The 19,277-nt window shown below is 36.9% G+C and overlaps 1 protein-coding gene across 11 annotated transcripts in view; it reads right to left on the bottom strand.

The window, feature by feature from the left end:
• Positions 1 to 1,354: 1,354 nt before the first annotated feature.
• LOC306637981 (uncharacterized protein) overlaps positions 1,355 to 19,277 on the bottom strand; it is a 108,321-nt gene continuing 90,398 nt past the window's right edge. For 5 of the 11 annotated variants that reach the window (XM_079100989.1, XM_079100984.1, XM_079100988.1 and 2 more), the window contains 2 exons: positions 19,046 to 19,124; positions 16,659 to 18,361 (listed from right to left, as the gene is read on the bottom strand). In XM_079100989.1, coding sequence (XP_078957115.1) covers positions 16,984 to 18,361; positions 19,046 to 19,124 — 1,457 coding nt within the window. In that variant the 3' untranslated portion in view covers positions 16,659 to 16,983. Of the gene's footprint in view, positions 2,922 to 13,101; positions 13,147 to 16,658; positions 18,362 to 19,045; positions 19,125 to 19,277 lie in introns of those variants that run through there. The other 6 variants (XM_079100987.1, XM_079100986.1, XM_079100990.1 and 3 more) reach the window with 3 other exon arrangements.

Below are 19,277 nucleotides of genomic sequence, written 5' to 3'. Positions count from 1 at the left end.
GTGCAATTCAAATACAGCTCTCAGAAAAAAATAATGAATTCTTAAAAGAACAGATGCATAGATGGACTGGTGGAAAGATGAAAAGACTATTACATCTGAATATGTGTTTCTTCATAAGAAATTATCAGGTGGTGAAACTTAAATTTGCACCATCTTTATGCATGTGGAGATTGAATTTGGGGGTTCTCTACCACTGAGCAACCCTCCTGGTCATTTTCATTTTAAGATATGGTCTCAATAAGTTGTCAAAACTAACCTCCAATTTGAGATTATCTTGCCTCAGCCTCCAAGTTGCTGAGATTGCATACATGTACCACTGTGACTGCCTGAACTATCATTTTGAATTGCACACACCCCATGCCCCAATATTCTATCCTACTGTATAAAAGTAAATCATTTTTCCAATGGTTGCACAAAATAGATTTATGGGTCACAAATTAATTGGTGGAATTAAGAATATTTTTACTGGTCTAAGGGTTAATACCATTGACTTGCAATACTCATTTATTCTTTAAGCATTTGAAAGTAAAATAGTGATTGTGAAATTTGGATGCTTTAGGAACATCTGTGGTAAGAAAAGGTGTGACTTAAACTTGATAGAGTAATCATAACAAACAGGTAAATCTTTTATCAAATATTACCAAATATTCTACTCACATAAAACAAGTCTTCTTTAGTTTGTAAAGCCAGGAATTGAAAATGAAGTCAAATTATGTGTGGTGGTCATATGGGTAGAGACTAGTTGTTATGTATCCCAACTTGGTCTCGTGACAGCTATTCTGACAACTCAGTGAATATGTAACTAACATTAACAACTCTTAAACTGGTACCTAAACCTCCCTTACACAGACTCTTATGAAATATATTTACAGCTTCTGCAATGTCACAAGAAATGACCCTGGGAACAGCTCTTACAGGTTTCCTCTGCTCATGTGCTGCTCCATCCAGTCTGTCAAAGTCCACCTAGAAATTCTGGATTCTGCTGTTGTTCTGCCACATTTTTGCAGGGAGTGGGATTTTATTCTTTGTAATTAAACATTGGTAACAATGTGAAAAGAGAGACCAAGAAGACATAAGGAATTCTGTGGAGTAGGACATGCAGAATATTTCCTGGTAATTAACCTGAAGAAGTTGCTGGTTGGTTATAATGAATGACTGCATTATGGCACAGTTACCCCTGAAGTCCAATGAATGTACTTGCTATCTGTGTCCCAGGCATGGGGTTAGGTTGTGGGTATAGAGGAAACTAGTTCCAGTGGACTCTGCTGGGCTTCCTGTGCAGGTCATTTTGCCTCCCCAATCACATTGAAGACTTGAGCATGAAAATGTGAGAAATGAGGTCAGAACACCAAGATCTGGAAGCAAGTTTATTAGTGGTGACAGAGCTCAGAGAGGTAATTCCCACAGCATGAGCCCCACGCACAGCAGGGCCTTTAGTGTTATAATAAGCAAGTTTGGGGTACACCAAGGAAAGGGACATGGTGCTGCTCAGTTGGAGGGTACAATTTATATTCCTTATACAGGTAGAAGACTGTCAACAGCCTAAGAAATTCAGCACATATACAACAGGGACTTTTACTGCACAGAGCTGAAAGAGGGATGGCTCTCTCCCTTCTGTATGGCTCCTGCTTCTTCTACTGTGATTCACTTCCTCCATGTACCTGCATCCACTGCAAGCCTCCATGCTCAATAGCCATAAGAAGCACTGCTGTGTGTCAAGCCTGCAAAACTACAGACTGTCAGCTCTTAAACTGCTCAAATTTTCATTCTGTTCTATCCCAAAACAACAGCCAAATTTATCCATCACACTGCAGTTCCAAATTCAAAGACATCTGTGTGGCTTCTTCCCATCTCCCTCAGAGTGGATGAATGGCAGCTTGCTATCCAGCTGTTGCTGCTCCCTGTGCATAGATCCTAGTAGGTGGACCGCACTGTCCTTAACCCTGCTTGCCCCTCTGGCCAGGAATCTCCAGGCCTCAAGGACAGAGGAGTTGCAGAGTGTTTCTAAGCTATTCAAACAGAAAGCCCTAAATGTTCTGTGGAGTATGCACACTCGAAGGACAGGCTCCTCTGTACTTTGACTGACCTGAACCATTACAATTCCCCTTTTTTGTTTTGTATGGCATTTTGAATAGACATGACATGTCTTTTGTGTAAGGAAGGTGGAAGGAGAAAGTAAGGCAGATATTGACAAAAATAAGCACTACAAAATAAGACAAGTATCAGTGAACATCCTCCAATGAAAAGCTGTTTTATCCATAAAAAATTTGGTAACCATGAGGTTAATCAATCTAATAAATCCCAACCTCCATCATCTTGTTGCACCTTTTCATAGTGTCTTTAAGTGATCCAATTTCTTTGAATGGGAGTATTGTTATCATTTAAATTAAAACAATGCATATTATTAAATTCATGGCACCCCTTATGATAGAACAACAGCAAACAATGAATAGCAGCTCTATTATCAAGAATATTTTGATGAAATCAAATTTTCAGAAGAATTAACAATTTCCACTGAGCAGACCCAAATATTATAATGAGTGCAGGAAGCCAAAATGGGAACAGTATTTTTATACAGCGTCACCTCCAACAGGGATACAACACAATAGTAGCCAGCATAGTTGTGCAATTTTGCATAAATTTTGCAGAGATGTAGCCAAATTTTCTGGGGTACATTCTAAACCTACCTGCATTAGCAATTTTTGAGCAGATGTTGTTAAACTCTTTATATCTCCCCAAGCCAATAGATGATTCAAAGACCAGGGGTCTCTTGAGCCTCTTGTTGTCAGAGATTCCTTCTTTGAATCACAGTCCTCTTCATCTAGGATCGAATGGAATTTGGGAATCAAATTGTGAAGTCCTTGATGCAAACTCATGATGATTGATGGGTCTCACACACCTGGCAGGAATCCAGACAGAACCTGTAGGAGTAAAAACAGCAGAATATCCCGTCTCCCATGTATTGAAATGCATAAGATCCTGACATACCAGATCTGGTGGAACTCAATATTTTACATAAATCTTTCATAGTGGTACCTTAGGGGTAAATTGTCTGTCCAAGGCAGAGGACCAGAAATGAGCATTACTTTTATATAGTACATTAAGATCATTTATTGTGAACAAGGCAATATTGAGAGCATTATTAATAAAAGCAAGTCTGGTCCCCATTTTTTAATTCCACTTTAAATATGTGATATGCATGTTCAACTAAAGCCTGTCCAGTAAGATTTTGGGGAATTCCATTGCTTAGAATTATATCCCTTTGATTACAGAACTGAGCAAAGGCACTAGATGTATAAGCAGGGACATTGCCAGTTTTTAAATGATGCTTACCCATGGTGGGAATGCAAAGAAACAAGTGAGAGATACAGAGATACAGGCTGAGACCCTCTCTGAATGATGTACACTGTCCATACAATGCCTGAGGATGTATCTATGATAACATGGAAGAAAGACTAGGTGTGTAAGGGAGGAAGATGAGTTACATCCATCTGCCAAAGGGCATTAGAATATAAACCTTGAGAGTTCATGTTTTCCCAAGTAGAAGAATGAAAGAATGTGCAATGAGAGCAATTATTAATGATGAAACAGGCCTGTTGAGAGGAAATAGAAAAGATCTTTATTAAAGAGTGAACATTTTGATGAAAAAAATTGTGTGATTCCATGGCATCTGAAAAGAGGATAAAGTGATTTTATAGCAGTATGAGTTTTTCCTTCAGTAAGCAGTCCAGCAATTTTAGTGTGACTATACATGTGAGCAAGAAATATTGGAGCCATATGATCCTATAAAAGAAATTAAGGATTGATAAACAGGGATCCAAATGAGGTGACAAACTTGCAGAGGAAATATGTGGCATCAGTTTGAGAGACTAAAATGATGTTTAAGATGTTGGGAAATATACAAAGAGCCAAAATAATTGCAGCTAATTCTGCTCACTGAGGAGATGATTGAGGCAATGTGTACTCAGTCAATTTTTTATCAGGAAATATGTACATCACACCTCAATGTTTTCCTCCATCAGTATAGACAATAATCCCATTGGGAAGTGGAATGGAGAATATAGAAGAAGGATCATGAAATACTTGACACAATAAGGAAAGGCATTCATCCAGGGTTGCATTGAAAGCAATAGGAAGTAAAAATGTCAGTTAAGACAGTTTAATAAAATGAAGAATATTCCAGGGTTATATACACATACATTAGGTTACATTAGTGCAGTTAACTTTTGTATGTGCAGATCATATAACTTGCTTGCTACTCAGAGTTCACTAGTACCAAATGTTTTTCTAATAAGGTAATGTCTCCAGGCCTCAAGGACAGAGTTGTTGCAGAGTGTTTCTAAGCCATTCCAACAGAAGATCTTTATTGTCCTGAGAACTTTGCTCACTCTTCTGTTCTTTGACTGCCCTCAAGCTCCACAAAGGCCTTATAGTCTTTTAAAATCTATCAGATTGAGAACTAACTTTTGAAAATTGGCATTTGAACAAAGCAGAGTGTAAAAAAACTTTTATATTTGGATAAAATAGTTCTGATCCAAAAAATACATTAACCTAGGTATTCCAGATTAAAATCAATATGTGTGTGTGTGTGTGTGTGTGTGTGTGTATGTATGTACACAAATTAACAAGAATCATAGAGAAAAAAATGGCATGGCCATTAATTATTTTAGTAAAGCAGCATGAGAGAATGAGAGTGAGAGAAGAAGAGCGAAAAAAGAAAGGGATAGAAAGAGTGAAAGAGAGAAGCCAAAGAGAAGTTAAACTGACATTTTGGTTGCTTCTGTCTCAGACCAGTCTCTTGCTGAGCCTGCAGGTCTCTACTGTCTACATTCCAATGCAAACTTCAGCATTGTCTGGCTAGGGAAATTGATGCCTAGGGCTTTTTAACACTTTTGACCTTGGGTGGTAATCCTGCTGGCCAGATTTGAGAGCAGACAATTATGAAATATCCCCCATTACTTTTGATGAAGAGACAGCTGTGTAAGCTGAGGGTAGGGGCTCATATGGGTCATATGTTATATGGGTCCTTTTCACATGACTTGAGGTTGAGATCTCACTCAGAATGGAGAGCAGTAATTACACTTTTGATAATTATTTTAAGTATGGCAGAACATTTGCCAGGCAATTTTACCCTTAAAATGTTTTCAGAAGGGTAATATTAACTTGCTGTTTGGGAGTTCACCATCCCTACAACTTGGAGCTCCCAGATGTTTTATGGGACTTGGAAATTTGGCTGCACTCAGGGAAGGGTTGTTTATCCCCTGGGACAGTCTTCTTTCCATCATCTCCATTGCCCACATTGGGGATGTGGCTTCATGGGGGTTTTGAGTTATAACAAGACTTTCCCAATGTGCAGTCCACCCACATCAGAACAGGGCTCAGGGGGTGTATTAGAGGGACTGTGGGGGACAAAATCAGCAGTAAATTTTTTAGGGCTATTAATGGCTGAGGCTCAGAATTGGTGTTTAGTTTAAGATGAATTTCCTTCTCCTGTGTGGCCTCATCTTCCTTATTGTTACAGGTCTTGAAAGCAGTATCTAGAAATTGCTTCTGGGAAGACTTGGTGCCCTTCTCTCTTCATGTTTTTTTATGTTATCAAGCACAGGCCCACTGATAAATTGGTCAGAGAGATAGTATCATTAAAAGTGTGAAGGTGTGGGGGCTGGGGATATAGTTCAGTTGGTAAAGTGCTTGCCTTACAAGCACAGGGCCCTGGGTTCCATTCCCAGCACAAAAAAAAAAAAAAAAAAAAAAAAAGTGTGAAGGTGTAGGGTGGTTTTTTTGGTAATTGAGTGTAGGAAACTCAAAGGTTGAAGGTAGGGAACCTCAAACCATTTTCAACTGTATATTAAATATTTTCCCAAAGTCTGGAGAATTCATTATGAAGAATTCCATTCTTGTGACATGTGTACTGGTTATCTAATTTGTACTATGGCCAAAGTTGTGTCCTGAGTCTGATGAGGTGTTCAATTTTAAGGACAATTTAAAAGTAGAGTTCGTAGAATTGGTAGAGAAAGTTCAACTTTGGCCATGAGATATGCTAAACAGGCCCCCTTCATGAGTGAGCCAGATTTGTATGCATTCAGATGATTGTAACTTCCCTCAATAACTCTGGGTCCTCAGTTAATCTCCCATTTTAGTCCATTCCTTCACTTCTCTCATTCAAGTCAAGCTTGAATTTGCAGATCTGTTTTCATTATTGAACACAAAAACACCAAGGATGTTTTATGGACCATGACTCTTCATAGAAATATTTTCTGCAGCTTCTGTGCTGAAGAACCATGGATGCCATCACCCCAGGACTCTCTCATTTCCACTTTACTACCTCAAAAATGGAACATCTTTGCTGTTAACTTTGATTGGTCCTGGTGGTGTCCACCTATGGTGAAGACACAGGAGCTGAGCTGGCCAGAACTGATTCACAGGCACTGATTCCTGTCTCTGATTAATAGTGTCAGTCACCACCAAAATTCAGAAAAGGATAAACCACAGGGAGAAGGGTCATATTGTTAGGAAAATAGAGAAAAATGTTGGAATACCCCAAAAGCCAAATATTAGGTACTCTTAATATCAACAAATGTTTATGGTATTAGACATTGTTGTTTTTAATGCATTCCTCAGTTACATGAATTGTACTGCTGAATTACCATAAATTTTGTCAGATATCAAGAACATTATTTTATTGGTTACAGGGTGTAATTGAGGTGGATATTTTCTCTGTCTCTGTGTGTGTGTGTATCAGAAATTTAACCCAGGGGTGCTAAACATCTTCCAGCCTGTTTTTATATTGTATTTAGGGACAGGATTTGGCTAGGCTGGTTAGGGCCTCTCTAAATTGCTGACACTGCCCTGGACTTACACTCCTCCTACCTCAGCCTCCCAAGCCACTGAGATTAGAGGAATGTACCACCACACCCCGCTCTGAAATAGCTTTTTTTTGCCACTCTAGAGTATCTTTTTATTGTATGCTCTATATAGTTATACATGACAGAAGAATAAATTTTGATTCATTGTACATAAATGGAGTACAACTATTCATTTCTCTGAATGTACATGTTGTAGAGTCACACCCATTCTTATAATCATACATGTACACAGGGTAATGATGTTTGTCTTATTCTAATGTCTTTCCTTTCCACTGCCCCTCCTCTCCCCTCATTTGCCCCTACAAAATCCAAAGTTCCTCCATTCTTCCCTTGTCCTCCCCCATTATGCATAAGCAGTCACATATCAGAAAAAACAATTGGCCTTTGCTTTGTGGGATTGGCTTATTTCACTTAGCATGATATTCACCAACTCCACCCAATTACCCATAAATGCCATAATTTTATTTTTATTTATGGCTGAGTAATATTCCCTTGTGTATATATACCACAGTTTCTTTATCCATTCATCTAGGTTGGTTCCATAACTAAGCTATTGGAAATTGAGCTGCTATAAACAATGATGTGGCTGCATCACTCTGGTGTGCTGATTTGAAGTCCTTCTGGTATAGGCCAAGAAGTGGGATATGAGGGTAAAATTGTGCTTTCATTCCAAGATTTCTGAGGAACCTCCATACTGCTTTCCAGAGAGGTTGCACCAATTTGCAATCCCACAAGAAATGTATGAGTGTACCATTTTCCCCACCTCCTCACCAACACTTATTTTTGCTTTTATTCTTGATAATAGCCATTCTAATTGGAGAGAGATAAAAACTTAGGGTAGTTTTGATTTGCATTTCTCTAATTACTGGAGAGTTGAACATTTTTTTCATGTTCTTTGATCATTTGTCTAACTTCTTCTGTTAAGTTTCTGGGTAAGTTCCTTACCCATTTATCGATTGGGTTATGTATAATTTTGGTGTTAAGATTTTTGATTTTTTTATAGATTCTGGAGATTAGTGCTCTAACTGAAATGTGTGTGGTGAAGATTTTCTCCCACTGGATAGGCTCTCTCTTCAGCCTTTTATTTCCTTTGCTGACAAGAGATTTTTAGTTTGAATCCATCACATTGATTCCGTTTTTGTTTGTTGCACTTTGGGAGCATTGTTAAGGAGTACATTTCTTAAGTTAATATGATGAGTATCTGAGCCTACTTTTTCTTCTGTTCAGTGCAGGGTCTTTGGTCTAATTCCTTGATACTTCATCCACTTTGAGTTTTGTGCAGGGTGAGAATAGTTGAATTGTATGTTGCCGCATATTGATTTAGTTTTCCCAGCACCATTTGTTGAAGAGGATACCTTTTCTCCAATGTATTTTTTTTTTTTTTGGTGCTTTTGTCTACAATGAGATAACTGTATTTATGTGGATTTGGCTCTGTTTTCTCTATTCTGTACCTTTGGTCTACCTGCCTGTTTTGCTGCCCAATCCATGTAATATTTTTTACTCTTGGTATTTTAATTAAAATCACATTGAATCTGTAGAGCACTTTTGGTAGTATGGCCATTTTGACAATATAAATTCTGCCTATCCAAGAACATGGTAGATCTTACCATCTTCAAAGGATTGCTTTAATATCTTTCTTTAGTGTGCTGAAGTATTCATTGTAGAGGTCTTTCATCTCTTTTGTTAGATTGATTCCCATGTATTTTATTTGTTTGAGGCTATTGTGAATGGGGTAGTTTTTCCAATTTCTCTTTCAGAAATTCATCTCTTATGAATAGAAATGAATTTGATTTTTGATTGTTGATTTTATATCCTGATGCTTTTCTGCATTCATTTGTGAGTTCTAGAAGTTTTATGAGGGAATTTTTTGGATCCTCTATTTGCAGAACTATGTCATTGGCAAATGGTAATAAGAGTTTTTTCTTCCTACTCATATCTCTTTAATTTCCTTGAATAGAGTTACAAAGATGATGTGGAGTACAAGTGATGAAAGAGGGCATCCCTATCTTGTTCCAGTGTTTTGAGGGAATGCTTTCAATTTTTCTCCATTTAGAATGCTAAAGTATATATATTTCATATATACACTTCATCTTCTGTCATATATAATGCATCTAGGATATAGATATTCTATACATAAGTCGACCAGTTTACTATCATAGACTCTTCACATTCACACTTGTACTAAATGGAAGATCATACCTGTAAATTCAAACAATGTGTCCTTAGAATGCACATTTATCAACATTTGCAGAGTTACTATATAAAGATACTTGCTATAGTAATAAAGTTGAATGAAGACAGCTCTGAAATTACATATCTATGTTTTGTCTACTTCATTGAGACTCATTGGTTGGGAAGTGTATTAGTTAGGGATCTCTACAGAAAGAGAATAAACAGAAAGTACGAGTGTAAAAAGGGATTGGCTTACACGCTGAATAGTCCACAATGGCCGTCTGCAGGTTGGAGAGCTGGAAGAACCTGTAGCTGTGCAGTCCAAGTAGTGGAAGTCCCAGAACATGAGGGAGAAACAGTACTACCCTAGCCTGAGACCAAGGCTTCTAGAAGCTATCTGGAGAATCACTGGAAGAGTCCACTTTGGAAGAGTGAATAATCAAGTGTCCAATATGCTCAGATAACTGAAGCAGCAATCCATAACTCATTCAGGAAGAGTCAACATTGCATCTGCATATACTTCCTTTTTCTTCCCACTTTTATTACATCCAAACTACCATCCTATTGGGTGTTTCTGCCCATGCTACAAAAGCATCTTCCCTTCAGTTAACTATCCCACATTCCAATCATTTCTAAACATGCTCTCATGGACACACCCAAATCCTCTTAATCATTGGCATCTATTAATCTAATCAAGGTGAAATTTCAAATTAACAATTACAGGAAGGCTGGAATTGTTTACTGTTATACAATACTCCCTTTTGAATTTACCAAAAATTCTAGAGCATGGAATATGTATCTGACCCTTCACAAGATGACAAAAATTAAAATCAAATAAGATACAGCCTCTGAAAAACACAAGATGAGGTAAAAATGGGAAAATATTTTCTGACACATGATAAATTGTTTGTAAACGTAGGTATGCTTAACCTGAGTCAAATTCCCAGACCTTTTTATATTTTATTTTGAGACAGGGTTTCATTTACCTCTGAGTTGACACAAAAATCTAAATATCTGCTTGGTATCAGGAAGAGATAATTGGGAGCTGGGTCTAAATTTAATTTAGCCTGTACTGATACATACATTAAAATGTACAGCACTTTTATAACTCAAGTCTCATTAGTCTTTTTTTTAATTTACCTAACATGTTAACATTTATCACTATAAATTAATATATGGTCCATTAACTATACTTCTATGTGCTCAGCAGAAAAAAACAAATTCAGGGATTGAAACTAGTATTTGTACTCCTATTCTTACAGTTGCATCACTTACAGTAGCCCATGTTAAAAACAACACAATGTCCCAAGTAGATAAATCTATAATCAAAGTCTGGCCTGGAATTATCTGGCTTTCAACAGGAAGGAAATTATGGCATATGGTTCACCACAAATGAAACTTCAAGACCTTGTGTCAACTTAAATGTATTACAAAAGAAAAAAAAATTGTAATATTTCACATGTAGAAAGTAGAGTTAGATTCTTCTAATTTCTAGGGTCAGAAAACAGAGTGGCAGGTTTTAGAGACTCAGAAAGAAGGGCAATGGGAAATTCTGGCTTGATTGACATAGAGTTAGATTTTGAAAGAAAAAAGGTACTGGGTATTGCTGGTAATTGCAGTTAGAACAATAATATGAATGCAGTTAATAGCACTAAAAATTAAAAGGATTACTTTTACATCATATAAGCTTTCTGTAATAAACATAGAAATAATAAAATGACACTGGATGTACCTCAGTGATAAAACTTCCCAATAGTGAATCTTTTAAGTATGAAAAAGAATTTAAGCATAAAAAAATAATCAAATGCATGGGAATAAATATAACAAGGGAAGTGGAAGGCATTAACACTGAAAATCTTACTATGTTGAGAGAAATTAAATCAGTTACAAATAGTTGGAAAGACATCCTATGTTTATGGATTGAAAGAAACAATATTGTTAAAATGTCCATACTATTCAAAGCAATCTACAGAAGGAGGCCATGAGGACTTCTATAGGACAAAGAAGGCATCAAGTTTCCTGGGTATTACATACATGTAGTAATTAGAACATTGTGATTCTGGAATAAGAGTAAACAAACAGACAAATTAAACAGGAAGGAAAACCCAGAAAGAAGTCCATACATTCACAATCACTCTTTCACTATTTTAATTTATTTTACCCAGAAATGCATCCACACATACACCATCACCCTTTCATTATAGATGACTAGAATCTGTAATGGGAAAGGTGATCCTCTTACACCTTTTATGATCTACTCAACAAATGGTGCTTGTGAAACTTCATATCCACATATAGAAGAAATTAGAACTTTATCTTACATCATACTAAACAAGAAATCAAAACAAATTAAAGATTGACATGAGGTACCTAAATCTACAATACTCCTATAATAATATGTGGGATACATTTATCAATCTCTAACCATCTTTTCACACCTAAGGTGTTAGATGTACTAATTACTCTGGTTTTATAATTACACAATGTATAAATGTATGAAAATATCACATTGCATATTATAAATAGGTGCTATTATTATGGGTCAATCCAAAATATATTTTCAATTTTTATTCTAATTAGTTATGCATGACAGCAGTACACATTTATACATTTTGATAAATCATAAGAAATGGAGTATAATTTCTCATTTTCTCAGAGGCAATGTTGTTTCACTCTACTATTGTTTCTACCCCCACACCCCTTCCCCTTCTTACAGTCACCTCTACCTAATCTAAAGAAACTGTTTTTCCCTAGCACACTCCCTTATTGTGAATTCCCATTCACATATTCAAGCAAACATTCAACCTTTGGTTTTTTGGGTTTGACTCATTATGCTTAGCATGATATTTTCCAATCACATCTATTTGCCACAAAATGCCATAATTTCATTTCCCTTAATGCTGAGTAATATTCCATCACACACACACACACACATACACACACATTTTCATTATCTTTATTCATGTATTGAATGACACCAAGCATAGCTATATAGTGTAGCTATTGAGTTGAGCTGCATCACTAAAAAAAAAAAAAAAAAAAAAAAAAAGACCCAATATACAGGCTAAGGAACTGAAGACAATTCACAGAAAAAGCAATATAATTGATCAACATGTATAAGAAAAAAATGTTCAACATCTTAGGAAGTAAGAATGCAAATCAAAATTACTCTAAGGTTTCATCTCACTTCAATCACAATGGCAATTATCAAGAATACAAGCAATAATAAACATTGCTGAAAATGAGGGGTAAAAGCTACACTCATACATCTGCTGGTAGGAATGCAAATTGGTGTAACCACTATGGAAAGCAATTTGGAGATTCCTCAGAAAACTTGGAATGGAATCACCAATTGACTCAATTGTTCAACTCCTCAGTTTTTAGCAAAAGGACTTAAAATCAGAATACTACAGTGATGCAATCACATCAATGATTATTTTTTATCTTATATTGCATTTATTGATTTGTTTTTGTGCTGCTGGTGCTGAAACCGAGGGCTATGCACATGCTAGGCAATGCCTCTATTACTGACCTACATAGCCCCTCCCAAAAAATTTTAAGTCTGAGGAAAAATTTTAAAAGAAACAAAATAGGTGTGGTGGTGTATACCTGTAATCCCCGTGACTTCAGAGGATGTGACTGCTTCCATCTGGGGATAACAGGGTCTGATATAGTATCACAAAGGTCGCTGGAGTTCTTGTTACATCTGAGATATCTCTGCTAGGTGTGCCAATAGCCACCATCATGTGGCAGAGGCAGGAGAGAGCCTTCCAAGGTCTCAGTAGGTTGGAAGAGTGTATCAGGGCATCTTGATTCCAGCTCACCCAACCAATCTGCCCAGCACCACTGGAATTCCAGACAACATGGGAGTACTTGCTGGGACCTGACATGAACCTGCTCCACAACTTCTTCCCTAGTACAGCATCCACTGATTTCCTGATCCCACTGGTTTGGCAATAAACAGGGCCCTCCAGCTCCTCAATCCCCAGGCTCCCAACCACCCCCTAGACACTAAATTGGCCCAGCACTCGCAGCTATGTGGCTGGTCCATAGCTCTTCATACCTGGTCTTGATCTGCCCAAGACAGAAAAATTTTCCTGTACAGGCACCCCAGATCCCAGCACTCAGGCCCCAGGATGTCTAGGGAGAGAAGTTTCTGGTTAGTAATCAAAAGGGTGGAGGCAGGAGAGATACAATTTAGAGACTAAATTAGAGACCAGGAACTCTGAAGACTACAAGTGAGGTAAAGGGCTAAGACCAGGGTCCTGCATCACATGAGTTGGCCCAAAAGAAGAGTCCTTGGGTGAAGTCTTCCAGTGTGACAGGCAATTGCTACACCCCACCTCCAGGTGTCAGACCTCCAAGTCTAGTCCTCCCACTGTAGTAACTCTTACCATCCTAAGGGTGGAGTTACCAACAAACTTCAGAGAACCACGCTACTCAGATGACAAGAAAAGCAGAAGATATTGATTTCCAATGGAAATAACTGTTCAATCTTCCTTCAAGGCTCCTTTATTACCCCTAATTTATTTCTCATTGCCTCCTCTCACATCCCCAACATTTATGAAATCAAGTTCTTTTCATGCATTGGGACTGGGAAATTGTAATAGAGTATTATAATTTGGTTGTATATTCTTTTATTTTTTTCACATTTATCTTTTTTTCTTTTTTTACTCACTCTACTTTCCACTTATTTATGTTTCCTTGGAGACTCCTTCTCTTTTCTCCTACTAACAACCAACTTCTTTTGTTTCTTCCTTCACACTTTCTATGATCAAACACCACTATAATCTCATTTCCTACCTCATTAACATCATATCCTACACCCCTTACTTAATCTCCACCATTAGAAATTGTAGACCTTATTCCAAACCTCATATTTATGTTCTAGATGATAAATGAACATATCATGTCTGCTTATTGTGACAAAACACTTAACATTTTAAGAAGGGATTTTTTTTTAAGATTCCTACTATTTGCCTTGGGTAATGTCACTATTGATCTCTTCCTTGAAGGTCAAGTATTAGAAACCTGCAGGGACACTTTAAATCTCTAGGGTGGAAATATAAAACCTCAGATCTGCACTGCAAGAGGGAAGACACATGAACAACATGAGAAAACAAGGGAAAAATACACCCCAAACAAATAAAAAATGCTATATTAATAGAATACATTGACAGCACTGTACAAGAAATGTTAGAAATGGAATTCAGAATGTGTTGGGGGCTGTGCCATATTGGTGGTGCCGGGATGGCGCCTGATCACATCGGCAGCAAGGAGGTTAGTTGACATAGCACACTCAGGTGATTTTCTCGTCCACACACACAATGTATGTGCATGTGTTCTCGAGCACTAATTGCCTGCTCGGAGCGTCTCGCCTAATCTTTGTGTAAGAGGCGTGGCCCTGCTCTCCACCTCCTGGAGGTGATATAAGTGTAGGCGGAGCGAGAGAGACACAGCAGCCATTAGCAGAAGAAAAGCAGGAGAAGGACACACACACGACAGCAGCCAGAGGGAAAAACACGCTACAGCAGCCATAAGCAGAAAAGCCAGAAGAAAGAACACAGCAGCGAGTAGGGGCAGCGGCGGAAGGCAGATCACGGAATGGAGAACTGAGACGCATCACTAGGGCACCTTGGGTGGACATACCTTTAGTTCACAGGATGCAGGACTTTAAGGCATAGCAGCTCTCTTCCTCTGGGCTCTAAGCAAAGTCTGTCCTCTCAAGGTCTCTATTAAGCAAAGTCTCTTTCTCTCTGATAAGCAAAGTCTCTCTCCTCTCAAAGCAAGTAAACCTCATTTCCTCTATCCTCTATAAACAAACAAACAAGAAAGCAGTGCACTAAAGAGAAAGATAGATGTGCCTCAGTTTCCACTCCACCACCCATAAGACCCGTGCAAGTTGTTGCTGCAGGCAGTGACAAATATTCATGGATTTTGGAACTGCAAAGAGCCAGCGACAAGAATGTACTAATTAAAATGATCTGTGAAATAAAGGAGAATGTAAGAGAGCATATCCAAGCAATAAGCCATCACTTTGATAAACAGTTAAAAGACCAATTCAAGAAACAAAACATTATTTCAATACAGAGATGGAGATTCTTAAAAAAATGAAGCAGAAATCCTTGAAATAAAGGAAACAACAAACCAAATGAAAATCTAAACGGAAAGCCTCACAACACACTAGATCACTTGGAAGACAGAACCTCAGACAATGAAGACAAAATATCTCTTCTTGAAAATAATGTTCATTACAAAGAGAAGATTGAAAGAAATCATGACCAGAACCTCCAAGAATTATGAGATAACATGACAAGACCAAATTTAAGATTTGGAATGAAAAGACACAGACATACAAACCAAATGAATGAAAAATCTGTTCAATAAAATAATGTCAGAAAATTTTCCAAACCTCAGAGAATGAAATGGATAATCAATTACAAGATGCTTACAGGACACCAAATGTATAAAATTACAAAAGATCCATGCTAAGGCACATTATAATGAAAATGTCTAAAATACAAAATAAAGAGAGAATTTTCAAAGGCTGTCAGAGAAAACCATCAGATTACATAAAGGGGGAATCTAATATGAACATCAGCTGATTTCTCAGTCCTGACACTAAAGACTTGGAGGTTCTGGAACAACATATTTCAAACTCTAAAATAACATGGAAGTCAACCAAGAATCTTATACCCAGCAAAACTAACATTCAGATTTGATGATGAAATAAAATCCTTCCATGATAAATAAAAGTTAAGAGAATTTACAAATTGAAAGCATGACTAGCAACAATAGGTGTTGTTAGGATGTGGGGAAAAATGTACACTCATACATTGCTGGTGGGGCTGCAAATTAGTGCAGCCACTCTGGAAAGCAGTGTGGAGATTCCTCAAGAAAACTTGGAATGGAACCACCCTTTGACCCAACTATCCCACTTCTTGGCCTATACCCCAAAAACTTAAAATCAGCATACTACAGAGATACATCCACTACAATGTTCAGAGCTGCTCAATTTACAATAGTCAGATTGTGGAACCAACCTAGATGCCTTTTGATTGATGAATACATAAAGAGTCTATGGTATATATATATACAATGGAATATTACTTGGCCATAAAAATAATAAAATTAAGGCAATTGCAGGCAAATGGATAAAATTGGAGACTATCATGCTAAGTGAGATAAGCCAATCTCAAAAAACTAAGAGACGAATGAACTTGCTGACAAGTGGATGATGACACATAATGGGGGTGGGAGGGGGGCAAGAATGGAGGAATGATGGACTGTATAGAGGGATAAGAGGGGTGGGAGGGGTGAAAGAAAAAATAACAATGAATCAAAAACTATTACTCTAGGAAAATGTATGATTACACAAATTGTATGCCTCTAGTTCGAGTACAGAGAAACAAGATGTATCCCATTTGTTTAAAACAAAAATGAATTAAAATAACATTAAAATAAGTGATATGCAAAAAATAAAAAAAAAAAACAAGCATGGACTACCGAACATTCCAAGAAAAATATTCCATGAGGAGGAAATGAAAAACAATGAAGGGGAGAAACTACAGTAGAGAAAAAGTTAATTAAAGAGGAAACCAGGTCAAGTTAAAAAAAAATGAACTCTTATTAAGAGCTTTGCCTCCTTCTTTACATTCATATGAATTTTCTCCAATATGAATTCTCTGGCAGTGAGAAAGGGTTCTCTTGAAAATCGTTGCCACAATGTATACATTGGTATAAACCTTGTGAAGTTTAAAAAGGGTTGGACAATCCTTACAGCATTTGCAACATTCTTTACATTCACCATTAAGAATCCTCTGGTGTTGAATAAGATGTGAGCTCTGAATAAATGCTTTTACACATGTTTGCATTTATATGGCTTCCCTCTAGTATGAATAGTCTGGTGTTGAGTAAGAGTTAAGATGAGTTTAAAACGTTTGCCTCATTCTTTACACTTGTTTGGTCTCTCGTCCCTATGAATCCGCTGGTGTCTAATAAGGACTGCAGTATACTTAAAGCCTTTGCCACATTCCTTACATTCATATGGTCTCTCATCCGTATGAATCTTCTGGTGTTGAATAAGGGTTCCACTACACTTAAAGCCTTTGCCACATTTGTTACATTCATATGGTTTCTCATCCCTATGAATCCTCTGGTGTTGAATAAGGGCTCTACTATACTTAAAGCCTTTGCCACATTCCTTACATTCATATGGTCTCTCATCCGTATGAATCTTCTGGTGTTGAATAAGGGCACTACTATACTTAAAGCCTTTGCCACATTCCTTACATTCATAAAGTCTCTCATCACTATGAATCTTCTGGTGTCTAAAAAGAGTGGTCCTATCCTTAAAGATTTTGCCACATTCCTTACATTCATATGGTCTCTCATCACTATGACTCCTCTGGTGTTGACAAAGAGCTCTACTAAACTTAAAGCCTTTGCCACATTTGTTACATTCATATGGTCTCTCATCCCTATGAATCCTCTGGTGTTGACTAAGAGCTGCATTACACTTAAAGCCTTTGCCACATTCATTACATTCATATGGTCTCTCATCACTATGACTTCTCTGGTGTTGACTAAGAGCTGCATTGTACTTAAAGCCTTTGCCACATTCCTTACATTCATATGGTCTCTCATCCCTATGAATCTTCTGGTGTTGAATAAGGGCACTACTATACTTAAAGCCTTTGCCACATTTCTTACATTCATATGGTCTCTCATCACTATGAATCTTCTGGTGTTCAGTGAAGTTTGAAATTCGTGTAAATGCTTTCCCACATTCTGTACATTTGTAGGGCTTCTCTCTAGTATGTATCCTCTGGTGTTGAGTAAGGCTTGAGGTATATTTAAAATCTTTTTCACATTCTATACATTTGTATGGTCTCTCTTCAATATGAATGCTCTGGTGCTCAGTAAGTTTTGAGATGTAAATTAATGCTTCTCCACATTGTTTACAAATATATGGCTTCTCTCCAGCATGATTCTTCTTGTGTTTAGTAAGGACTGACCTTTGATTAAAAGCCTTACCACAATCTTCACATCTGTAGGGTGTATCACTACTATGAAAAAGGGTTGAGAAGTCCTTAAATGCTTTAACACATTTCTTAAATATGTATAGCATTCTTCCCACATGAGTTTTCTTGCACTGAATAATTCTTGTGATTTTATTTAAAGTTCTTCCACATTGTTTATAGTTGCAATTCTTTCCTTGAATAAGGATGCTCGGAATGATAAATTTTGAGCACTGATGAAATACTTGTTCACATTTGTTGCCTTTGTAAAGCTTCTTTGTAAAATGATCACAATGATATTTTCTAGGATTTGAAAAAAATATTAAATATTTGTGAGTTTCACTGCATTTCTTACATTTTTCACCAATAAAAAGGCACTCATTTATTTAGGGTACAGATCTGGATAAAAGGTCTTGAAAGTTTTATGATAAATGTATAATTCTCACCAAATATCTATATCTGATTTTTGATTAAGTAACAATGGATAAGTACAGATTCTCCTGCATTCATTAAAATGTCACATTTGGACCCAAGGAAGGAGTGTTTGTTGAATGTAGAACAAAAGATGCTTCATTAAGTTAAAAAAACTGATCATAGTAATTTATTTTATATCATTAAATCTCTTGACTACAAATATATTTAAGAATTTAACCAAATTCTACATTTCAAATATTTGTTGTTACGAACTGAAGCATGTAATAGATTTTATTTCATATTCTCCAATTTTATTTCACAGCAAGGTTATGTTATCAAAAATTCAGTGGAGATAAATTTTCAAGACACTCAAAACCTTCCTCAAAACTGACTAGCAAAATTGAGGTGGTTTCTGAGACTTCATATATTCTTGATATTGATTCATGATAAAAAATTTTGTGTAGTTATCTCACATTTATTATATTCATCATTACAATTGTCCTGAACATTACTCTCCTCCACACATTTCATTCTTTCTTTAAGCATACATTTTCAATGCCACAGTTTCCATACCTTCCCTTTATCACCTGATGGAATGAACATTTTATTCCCAGCTCTGATGAAAATTCTTGGGTTTGATGAGAATACAAAACTGAAAGAAATCAAAGAAATAAATTATTTTACTTGCTGCACTCTTGTGAACATTCTTTGCAAAAAATGAAGTTATTATCAATGTGAGCACAGCAAAAAGGGAACAGCAAAGCAAATCTAAGATAGTAATTAATCCATAGATTAAAAAAACCCA

The sequence above is a fragment of the Sciurus vulgaris genome, assembly GCF_902686455.1.
Source record: "Sciurus vulgaris genome assembly, chromosome: 10".
Classification (NCBI taxonomy): Eukaryota; Metazoa; Chordata; class Mammalia; order Rodentia; family Sciuridae; genus Sciurus; species Sciurus vulgaris.
Note: the sequence above shows the minus strand (reverse complement) of the source record. Positions and strands in the feature narration are given on the sequence as shown.